The sequence below is a fragment of the Coregonus lavaretus genome (genome assembly GCF_964263955.1).
Source record: "Coregonus lavaretus genome assembly, chromosome: 1".
In the NCBI taxonomy this organism is placed as follows: domain Eukaryota; kingdom Metazoa; phylum Chordata; class Actinopteri; order Salmoniformes; family Salmonidae; genus Coregonus; species Coregonus lavaretus.
Genome location: NC_139988.1, coordinates 65,304,400 through 65,316,112, shown reverse-complemented (window position 1 = coordinate 65,316,112; position 11,713 = coordinate 65,304,400). Strand labels below are relative to the sequence as shown.

Below are 11,713 nucleotides of genomic sequence, written 5' to 3'. Positions count from 1 at the left end.
ACTCATGTTTTTGAATTCCAACTAGATGGCTAAAGAGAAGTAGGCTATTCATTACTCAGTAATAAAAACATAGAGCAAAGTGTTACCAAACACACACATCCACACATACCAGAAAATACTGAATGATAGAATGTACTGTACTTGTTATTAGTCTCTTGGTTCTTCCTGACTCATTGTTTTGTTTCCTCTTCCAGGTGGAGATGGTTGGTGGGAAAGTCCTGGAGGAGACCTACATGAGGTGGATCCACTACAAAGACGAGTGTGTGAAGATGATTGACAATGAGCCATTTCCTCAAGGTAAGAACACAACTCGACTCAAATAGATTTGGCATTTAGAAGAGGTTCCTTGGTAAACTTCCCACAGTCTCTCACACAACTGGGAGTAGAGTGCCATAAGTCTGGCAAGCAAGACTAATTAAGGATAAAATAGGATGGGTTCCATTGGCATATTTTTGTACTTTTATATTATGAAGTGGCCCATAGGGCATCTGGTGGAACAGTGGTTCACAACCTTCTTTGATTACTGTACCACCGATTGAATTTTGCTCTGCCCAGAATACCCCTGAAGTACCCCCTCACATGCATTTTACCAGTAAACCTATGGTCTCACGAGTCTTCTCAAGTACCCCCTATGGATAGGCCAAGTACCCCCAGGGGTCCTAGTACCCCTGGTTGGGAACCACTGTGGTAGAAGATGTAATTTATTTATACAGGAAACATAGACATATAAGTTTGCATTGAAGTGCAGCTAATTGTAGTTGCCTTTCCTTGGTCAAATGGAATTGCCTCGTAAACCATTCTAAACACTGCACACAACATTGTGGTCAGTCTGGTTGACCAGGCTGCAAATGGAACGCTCATGGTCATGTTCTTTGTCTGTCTCCCAGGCTTGTTCTGTAACAGGACGTTTGACCGCTACGCCTGCTGGCCTGATGGTCTTCCTGGGTTGGTGGTCAACGTGTCCTGTCCCTCCTACCTGCCCTGGTTCGACAAGGGTGACTGACCTTTGACTTTCATCTACCTTGTATTGTCGATGGTCATCTATTCAATTGTGATATGATGTCACAGAATAATACCACAAATACAGTGGGGAAAAAAAGTATTTAGTCAGCCACCAATTGTGCAAGTTCTCCCACTTAAAAAGATGAGAGAGGCATGTAATTTTCATCATAGGTACACGTCAACTATGACAGACAAATAGAGATTTTTTTTCTCCAGAAAATCACATTGTAGGATTTTTCATGAATTTATTTGCAAATTATGGTGGAAAATAAGTATTTGGTCACCTACAAACAAGCAAGATTTCTGGCTCTCACAGACCTGTAACTTCTTCTTTAAGAGGCTCCTCTGTCCTCCACTTGTTACCTGTATTAATGGCACCTGTTTGAACTTGTTATCAGTATAAAAGACACCTGTCCACAACCTCAAACAGTCACACTCCAAACTCCACTATGGCCAAGACCAAAGAGCTGTCAAAGGACACCAGAAACAAAATTGTAGACCTGCACCAGGCTGGGAAGACTGAATCTGCAATAGGTAAGCAGCTTGGTTTGAAGAAATCAACTGTGGGAGCAATTATTAGGAAATGGAAGACATACAAGACCACTGATAATCTCCCTCGATCTGGGGCTCCACGCAAGATCTCACCCCGTGGGGTCAAAATTATCACAAGAACGGTGAGCAAAAACCCCAGAACCACACGGGGGGACCTAGTGAATGACCTGCAGAGAGCTGGGACCAAAGTAACAAAGCCTACCATCAGTATCACACTACGCCGCCAGGGACTCAAATCCTGCAGTGCCAGACGTGTCCCCCTGCTTAGGCCAGTACATGTCCAGGCCCGTCTGAAGTTTGCTAGAGTGCATTTGGATGATCCAGAAGAGGATTGGGAGAATGTCATATGGTCAGATGAAACCAAAATATAACTTTTTGGTAAAAACTCAACTCGTCGCGTTTGGAGGACAAAGAATGCTGAGTTGCATCCAAAGAACACCATACCTACTGTGAAGCATGGGGGTGGAAACATCATGCTTTGGGGCTGTTTTTCTGCAAAGGGACCAGGACGACTGATCTGTGTAAAGGAAAGAATGAATGGGGCCATGTATCGTGAGATTTTGAGTGAAAACCTCCTTCCATCAGCAAGGGCATTGAAGATGAAACGTGGCTGGGTCTTTCAGCATGACAATGATCCCAAACACACCGCCCGGGCAACGAAGGAGTGGCTTCGTAAGAAGCATTTCAAGGTCCTGGAGTGGCCTAGCCAGTCTCCAGATCTCAACCCCATAGAAAATCTTTGGAGGGAGTTGAAAGTCCGTGTTGCCCAGCGACAGCCCCAAAACATCACTGCCCTAGAGGAGATCTGCATGGAGGAATGGGCCAAAATACCAGTGTGTGAAAACCTTGTGAAGACTTACAGAAAACGTTTGACCTGTGTCATTGCCAACAAAGGGTATATAACTAAGTATTGAGAAACTTTTGTTATTGACCAAATACTTATTTTCCACCATAATTTGCAAATAAATTCATTAAAAATCCTACAATGTGATTTTCTGGGGTTTTTTTCCTCAATTTGTCTGTCATAGTTGACGTGTACCTATGATGAAAATTACAGTCCTCTCTCATCTTTTTAAGTGGAAGAACTTGCACAATTGGTGGCTGACTAAATACTTTTTTCCCCCACTGTATATTGACCTTTTCATAAAACATATCAAAGTAGGAGTGCTGTTCATATAATCGTATTCATTATGATCTAAATGGCAAAACTGATCCTATTTTAGCACTCCTACGCTGAGACACAGGTCCAATAATTATGCCCATTCCGAACCATTGTTTGCGTGTGTTGCATTCAGAATAGTGTGTGGGTGTGTGTGGGCAAAAGCTGTATGAATGTTTCTGTGGGAAAATATTTTTGTATGTGCACTCTGAATGTGTATTTATGTGTGTGTGTGCGTGCGTGCATATGTGCGCACACACTGGACATGTCCGCGGGATGTCCAGTGTCTCAGGGTGTGGTGCGTCGGCAGTGTGGCTCTGATGGCCACTGGGTGGAGGAGGAGGACGGGGAAGTCTGGAGGGACATGTCTCAGTGTGAAGAGGAACAGGAAGTCACATCTCAGGAGGTACCTGACAAAAACACTACGGAACAGAAGGCTGATTTACCTGAAGAGCTCAGGGGCACAGTGCTCATTAACACCTACAAGTATAAAACAATAGATCACTATCTATTGTTTTTTACTTATAGATGTAAATAAGCACTGTGCCCCTGGGCGCTTCAGGTAAATCATCCTTCTATTCCATCATTTGGAGGGCTGTACTGCTGTCAACTTATGCAGTCCCTTGACGCAAAGCCTTCAATGTCTGCAAATCTGAAGGGTCTGGATATTGTAGGTATAAGCAGTGTAGTGATGGAGTATCCACCTTACAGATCTGCAAACATTAACGGATTAAGGCTAAGTGGAATGGCTAGGAAGCAATTTGGGAACGGCTGACGCTTTTAAATGTTAGTTTCAATGCTCAGTGTTTTTCAAGTAGTTTATGTCTTTGTTGGTGACAACATGTGTATATAAAGTACTACTTAACATAATCTCTTCCGACATGAGTTTCCATGATAACGCGATCTGCGTGTTTCCACAGCTGTGGTTCAAGCAGTTGATGGTGAGCTTCAGGATGCTTTACACTGTTGGCTACACCCTGTCCCTCTTCACCCTTGTCTCAGCAGTCATCATTCTACTGAGTATCAGGTACACTTGTCCCTCTCTTCATCACCAATCTTCAAATAGAAACACTGGTCCAGTTCACTCATCTTGACTCCAGTAATCAAGCACTTCCATCAAAGTCATATTTACCACAGAAAGCTCAAAAGGAGGCTTTGGATGAGCATTGTAAAAGCAACCCTAGAGAAGTAACCGCATGGGAAGGGGCTGTGAGTGTGACTAAACATAAGGACATCTTGAGAAGATTTCTTGGTAGTATTCTTTGATGATATTTTTTTGGTAGTAATACTTCTTGCCAATCTGCCTCTATTGTTCCCTGTCAGGAAGCTTCACTGCACCCGTAACTACATCCACGCAAACCTGTTTGTGTCTTTCATCCTGCGAGCCGTGTCGGTGATCGTCAAGGACACCATGCTGGAGCGTCACTGGGGCCGGGAGATCATGAGACAGGCCGACCTAGAAGAAATGCTGAGCCACGAGGTGGGTTGTGGGTTGCAAGTCATCCCATGACATCATAATAGTCCAATCTAAATTAGCACCCTAGGCCATTAAACATTATATTTACACCTCTGTGTTTCTTGCAGATTTGGAGCTACTCGTAACATTGTGTTGCCAGGGTAGATTTTCCCCTGTGCCTATGTATTGTTGGATATCCGTTACAGTGTATTTGCCAGAGATGATAATTTCCCCTGTGCCTGTTTCGTTGATCGCTATTTGAGTGCATTTGTGTGTCTACGAAGGAATAAACTCTGTATTCGGTGATTACCCTCCTGCGCCTGACTCCTTTCCATCACACTCATCACAGCCATCTTTATATTTATCTCAAGGCTGCCATTGGCTGCAGGATGGCCCAGGTGGTGATGCAGTATTGTGTACTAGCCAATCACTACTGGTTCTTTGGAGAGGCCATCTACCTGTATTCGGTGCTCATCGCCTCCGTATTCATTGAGAACAACAAGTGCTTGCCTTACATCTGCCTCGGCTGGGGTGAGTAACGTATCCTTTGTCTGCATCCAAAATACCACTTCTGCCTTTTTCATCCACGTGTGTCTTCTTAATGCTCATTGTATTTCTTTGTCAGGAACCCCTCTTTTATTTGTCATTCCTTGGATGTTGGCCAAGCTATTGAGAGAAAACAAAGAGTGAGTGTGTGTCCGTATGTCACCTCAATCAGTGCACACTGCATGGCCTATTGTTTGTATTGATTTAGCTGAGACAGGCCTAAACAGTGAATGTCCCAATCTGGTACCCTCAGGTGCTGGGCAGTCAATGAAAATATGAGCTACTGGTGGATAATACGGTTCCCCATTCTGTTTGCGTCACTGGTGAGGGCGGCTATTGGCTCTGTTTTTGTTATGTAAATGTTTCACTGTGGGTGTGCGTGTGTATGTGTGTGTGTGTGTGCGTGTGTGTGTGTATTTGCATGCGTGTCTGTGTGCATTGTATTGTTTAGTTTTGGTCTGCATATTTATAGCCTACTTGTCATACATGGCTGTGTATCTGTGTTTGTTTTTGAAAGATTGTATTTGCTACTGTCAACAGATCAATTTATTGATTTTCATGAAGATTTTGAAGGTTATTCTGTCCAAACTACGTGCCAACAATCAGAATGGCTATCCTGACTACAAGCTTCGGTAAGGAAGAAAGACAAGAGACTGATATAATGATATTACATACAGTACCAGTCAAAAGTTTGGACACAACTACTCATTCCAGGGTTTTTCTTGATTTTTACTATTTTCTACATTGTAGAATAATAGTGAAGACATCAAAACCATGAAATAACACATATGGAATCATGTAGTAACCAAATAAGTTGTGATGGGTGATTTGAAGGAGTCGGGCACAGGAGGGTAAATCACAGAATAACTGGATTTATTCCGGAATACAGAGCGCACTGGAACCAACAAGGCACACGGGAAAATAACCTGGCGATACAAAATACAAGGAGCTCCACCGAGCTTCACTCTCCTCACAATAAACAATCACACACAAAGACAAGGGGGCAGAGGGAACACTTATACAGGTACTGATGAGGGCATATGAACCAGGTGTGTGTAATAAACAAGACAAAACAAATGGAATGATGAGATGAGGAGCGGCAGTGGCTAGAAGGCCGGTGACGACGAACGCCGAAGCCTGCCCGAACAAGGAGAGGAGGAAGCCTCGGAGGAAGTCGTGACATAAGTGTTAAACAAATCAAAATATATTTTATATTTGAGATTCATCAAATAGCCACCCTTTGCCTCGATGATAGCTTTTCACACTCTTGGCATTCTCTCAACCAGCTTCACCTGTAATGCTTTTCCAACAGTCTTGAAGGAGTTCCCACATATGCTGAGCACTTGTTGGCTGCTTTTCCTTCACTCTGCGGTCCGACTTATCCCAAACCATCTCAATTGGGTTGAGGTCGGGGGATTGTGGAGGCCAGGTCATCTGATGCAGCACTCCATCACTCTCCTTCTTGGTAAAATAGCCCTTACACAGCCATTGTCCTGTTGAAAAAAATGTATAGTCCCACTAAGCCCAAACCAGATGGGATGGCGTATCGCTGCAGAATGCTGTGGTAGCCATGCTGGTTAAGTGTCCCTTGAATTCTACATAAATCACAGACAGTGTCACCAGCAAAGCACCCCCACACCATAACACCTCCTCCTCCATGCTTTACGGTGAGAAATACACATGCGGAGCATTGTTACCTATCGCTACACAAAAGCCACGGCCCTTCCAGAGCAAGGGAAATAACTACACATGCGGAGATCATCCGTTCACCCACACCGTGTCTCACAAAGACACAGCGGTTGCAACCAAAAATCTCCAATTTGGACTCCAGACCAAAGGACAAATTTCCACTGGTCTAATGTCCATTGCTCGTGTTTCTTGGCCCAAGCAAGTCTCTTCTTCTTATTGGTGTCCTTTAGTAGTGGTTTCTTTGCAGCAATTTGACCATGAAGGCCTGATTCACACAGTCCCCTCTGAACAGTTGATGTTGAGATGTGTCTGTTACTTGAACTGGGCTGCAATTTCTGAGGCTGGTAACTCTAATGAACTTATCCTCTGCAGCAGCGGTAACTCTGGGTCTTCCATTCCTGTGGCGGTCCTCATGAGAGCCAGTTTCATTGTAGCACTTCATGGTTTTTGCGACTGCACTTGAAGAAACTTTCAAAGTTCTTGAAATGTTCCGTATTGACTGACCTTCATGTCTTAAAGTAATGATGGACTGTCGTTTCTCTTTGCTTATTTGAGCTGTTCTTGCCATAATATGGACTTGGTCTTTTACCAAATAGGGTTATCTTCTGTATACCTTGTCACAACACAACTGATTGGCTCAAACGCATTAAGAAGGAAAGAAATTCCACAAATTAACTTTTAAGAAGGCACACCTGTTAATTGAAATGCATTCCAGGTGACTACCTCATGAAGCTGGTTGAGAGAATGCCAAGAGTGTGCAAAGCTGTCATCAAGGCAAAGGGTGGCTATTTGAAGAATCTGAAATATAAAATATATTTTGATTTGTTTAACACTTTTTTTGGTTACTACATGATTCCATATGTGTTATTTCATGATGTCTTCACCATTATTCTACAATGTATAAAATAGTAAAAATAAAGAAAAACCCTTGAATGAATGTCCAAACTTTTGACTGGTAGTGTACATGCCTCTTCCTTTACCGATGTGGCATCCAATTTGATAGATAAAGGGACAGATGAAAAGAAACAGGGCAAGACATGCGGAAAATGACTTGAGACAGTGAGACAAATTGCCTCCCTGTGTCCTGTCTCCTGATAGCTTGGCCAAGGCGACCCTGACCCTCATCCCTCTATTTGGCATCCATGAGGTCATCTTCATCTTCGCCACTGATGAGCAGACCACTGGCATCCTGCGCTACATCAAGGTCTTCTTCACACTCTTCCTCAACTCATTTCAGGTGAGGAACCTGTAAACCAGGTCACCCAGATCAACCCAGTCAATACAAACCATAGCCTAGCATAGCCTTGCATTATTACCTAGCAAATGAAGCCTATCAATGTTCTGTTTAAACCCAAGTGTTGTGTCTCTATAGGGATTTCTGGTGGCTGTGCTGTACTGCTACTGTAACAAAGAGGTTTGTGAGATTCTGTTGTGTTTTTTCTGTTATGTTACATGTTTTTCTATTGTTTTCCATCCATCAAACTCATCACATGCTGCCCCCTGAGGTGTCCCATCCTTTCCTATATAAGCTGTAATGCACACACTTAATGCCAACAGCACATCCCTGATTGAAGACTCATTCGGCTACCTCAATTATCTGTGACAATTGCTGTAAATTGTCTGGGTTATGGTGTGATGTGAAATCAGATGGGTCACAAGTTGTCAGGAGCGACGTGTATGCGGTGAGTGAAGTCAAGCGCAGGACACAGAGATACTAGCAGACGTACTTTACTAAATGTAAAGAACAAAACAAAACCTCTGAACCGGGAGGGGAAAACAACATACACGAGATATGACAAAAGCGATGCCGATACCGCCTAGACACAAACAATAACACACAAATACCAAACGTGAGACAAGGTTAATTATAGGATCTACAATCAAACATAATAGACAACAGGTGTAACCACTCAAGACAAAACAAGACAAACACCGAAACATCGATCGGCAGTAGCTAGTACTCCGGGGACGACGAACGCCGAAGCCTGCCCGAGCAAGGAGGAGGAGCAGCCTCGGCAGAATCCGTGACACAAGTATCTGACAGGTTCGCTAGTATCTGAAATATATGTTAATGACATTCTGAATTACTTTAAGAATGGGCAACTACTATTATTAGATGATTGCCTTTTGAACGTCAGACTTGTTCATTCTAATGTGCGGTAGCTTCAGACCTGGCCCCAGGATAAAGTGGCTAAAGCGGCAGTTGAAATCGGCGAGGGGGCTACATTTTGGGGGATTCTTGCATTGGAATGATATTGAATTCTGCTTATATAATCACGCTATTCTACAATAAACATAAAGTTAAAATGCTGACACTCCAAGATCATTGAGTGCTTTTGAAATCTGAAATCGCTGCTGCACTGTATCAGCACAATGGACAGCGCCCTACAGCTAGCCCGTTATGGTAATGAATATTGGCTACAAGATAGATAGGGCAATTCACCTATTACAAACAGCCTATGTGAATGCAGCCATACACACAGCTGTTTTACCAAAATAATGCAAACTAAATGCTGAAAGTAGTAGCCTAGTTATTCATGCATGCAAACATAAATACTGTGAATGCGAATGAATGTGAACAGAACAAAACAGCGGTACCATGTAGTAGGCCTTGTAAACAAAATATCAGATCGATAAAGGCATGACACAATCTATATTTAGGCTAATTACATGAACAGTAAACAAACACAGTAAACAAAAGGCGAATGGAGATCCAAATAATCAAAACCAGCCATGCACAGCTGTCTTGCCAAACAAATAGGCCTATACAGGCCCGCTTCAAACATGGAACATCATACCACTCGCTCATGAATTCAGCAACAGGTTGTGATATGGCACAATACACTTCTGTGAATCAAATTCGACCCACGTAGTCAATTAAGCAATGCCAGACTACCATAAACATGTTTCCAATGCGTACAGTTCCATTTACAGCAATGAAAACCAATTGGCTACTAAGAAAACCATAGTCGAATGTAGCCTATCTATTTCTATGATGAAACATACCGATATGTAGCTATACCCAGGGGCGTCATTTGATTCTTGCATTAAAATTATATTGAATCCGGCTTATATCACGCTATACCACTGACTAAGTGACAGGTTCAATGGCACGACATCTCGCTGCGCTCTATCAACACGATGGACAGCGCCCTACACACTAAAGGACGATTTTGATCAAAACCAACCAGCTAGATTGTTTCAATCTTACCTTTTCAAAAGAGTTGCAGTTTCTTTGATGCTCTGTGGAATTTCCTGAGTAATCGATCATTCCATTCTCCCTGAAATCTTCTTGTGAGATCCCCCTCAAATGCCAGTTGGATTAGTTGAGTTTTCCTTGGGTGTAGCATGTTTATTCTGTGCTGACTGGACGCCCCAAAAGTCAGTCCATGTTTCAGTGCAGTAAGCATGGTCGGCATAGCGGAGAGAGGCCCAGAGAATCGTTGCAGGATATCAAGTGGGGTCCATTTGTCCTCATTGGAGCCAGAACGGGCGATTTCAGTCTGCAAAAACTGGCGAGCGACACTAAACTCAGCTTCCACCAAATCTGTTTTGCTTAGATCCAGCAGTGGATTCACCCTTTTCACATTTAGAAAGTCATGGCTCTCTGGGTCAAAGGCACACAGGGTCTCCACCAGTTGGCTGTTGCGTTCGCTGAATTGTTCTGACATTTCACCAATGACAACATCCAACAGTGTTTTACACTCAGTCTCTTCTCCTCTGTCCTGCTGGCCTACTGTACTGTCCATTACGTATGTCTGGAGGTTTGTACTTTCATACTGTAATATCGTTGTTTGCTTGGAGCCGGTGGTGGTGTGTCAGTGCCACTTGCACTGCACTGTGCCTAAATGGCTTCGAACTCACTGTCGCTCCTCAGCTTCTCGACACACTCCAACACACTGCGGACCACTTTGACTCCAGTGTAAATATCTGTTGCTTTTGCCTGGAGTAATTTGCTTGGAGGATCGAGAAGACTGAGGATTCTGTGCACCATGATGGCTGTAAACTTAAACCCGGGGTCTGTCACCGCCTTCAGCAACCTTGTAGCCTCGAGTCTTACTTCTGTGTTTTAGGAACGCATGTGTTTTTTTCTGCTTTTTATGGAAACCCAAAGGAGTCATACCTTACCACCCAGTGACTTTCCATAGCCCCCCTACACACACTGCGGCGTGCCCTGTCCATTGTGCTGACACAGCGCAATGGAGATAGATTATTTTTGCACCAATCTGTCACCCAATCATTGAAACTTTTTTGCTATTTTTATGTAGGGACATAAAACTTAAACTGAGGGGGCTAAAGTTTGAACTGAGGGGGCTAAGCCCCCTTTCGCCCCCTCGTGGATCCGGGTAGCTTCTTCCATTCTCATCTACAGTATAGTTGCAGATATCCTCTTTTACCCTTCTCGAGTAGGAAAAATTCATCAATCCAACATCCTTTGATTATAAATTGATTTAGCAAATAGACAGGCTGTCATTTACTGAGGGGGTATAATTGTATGAAGAATAGTAGACAGTGCATCAGTGACCAGCAAGGACAAACTCACACATTTCAGGTGAAGGGAGGGAAGAATGTTTTTCCTCTGTTGGTTGCAGGTGAAGACAGAGCTTGCGAAGAAACTGCAAAGCTGTAGGATGGAGATGGAGGTGGTGTGCTGTGGACAGTGACTAACCGAGACAAGAGTAGAACCATACTCCATCGCCACAGTTCCAGAGAACAATGGAGCTTCTACACCAGCAACAGGAGTCCAGCCCGATAGTCCTCCATCTCCACAGACTCAAAGTTCAAGAAAACAGGCTCGGAACACCTCCATGACACCAGAGTCTCTCGCTCAACTGCATTGTCTTACCACAACAGCGACCCTGGACAAGAGTACAGACTGCACACACCTAACTCATAATGAGACCACAGGGTCTAGTCCATCTATGCAGATGTCATTCCTCATTCACTTAAATGACCCAGTAGAGTTACCTCCACATGTTGTAAATATTTATTCAGATTAAAGGCCCAAATGCAGCCATTGTTATCCTAATATCAAATCATTTCTGGGTAACAACTAAGTACCGTACTGTAATAGTTTTCAATTAAAATGTTAAAAAAGAAACAAAAATAACTGTTCAGCAAAAAGCTATTTCAGAAACAAGATGTTTCCTAGGACTGTCTAGGAGTGGTCTGAGTGAGGGGCCTAATTGGAGGTGCCTAATGTAAACTGAAAATTAGCTGTTGGCAGAGAGGTTTTACATTTTTTTCTATCAACTTATACCGTCTGGTGATTACGCCAGGCAAGACAAAACTCCACCCATGCAAAACCT

At 43.4% G+C, this 11,713-nt stretch overlaps 1 protein-coding gene across 1 annotated transcript; it reads left to right on the top strand.

Moving 5' to 3' along the window:
- Nucleotides 1–200: 200 nt before the first annotated feature.
- Nucleotides 201–11,068, top strand: LOC311128549 (glucagon receptor-like; the record flags this gene model as incomplete). The annotated part of the gene is made up of 12 exons (XM_084160737.1): nt 201–297; nt 888–995; nt 2,998–3,119; nt 3,634–3,740; nt 4,037–4,193; nt 4,541–4,700; nt 4,795–4,855; nt 4,969–5,038; nt 5,256–5,347; nt 7,503–7,641; nt 7,777–7,818; nt 10,997–11,068. The coding sequence occupies 12 exons, from the start codon at nt 201–203 to the stop codon at nt 11,066–11,068; spliced, it is 1,227 nt and encodes a 408-aa protein (XP_084016863.1).
- Nucleotides 11,069–11,713: the final 645 nt, after the last annotated feature.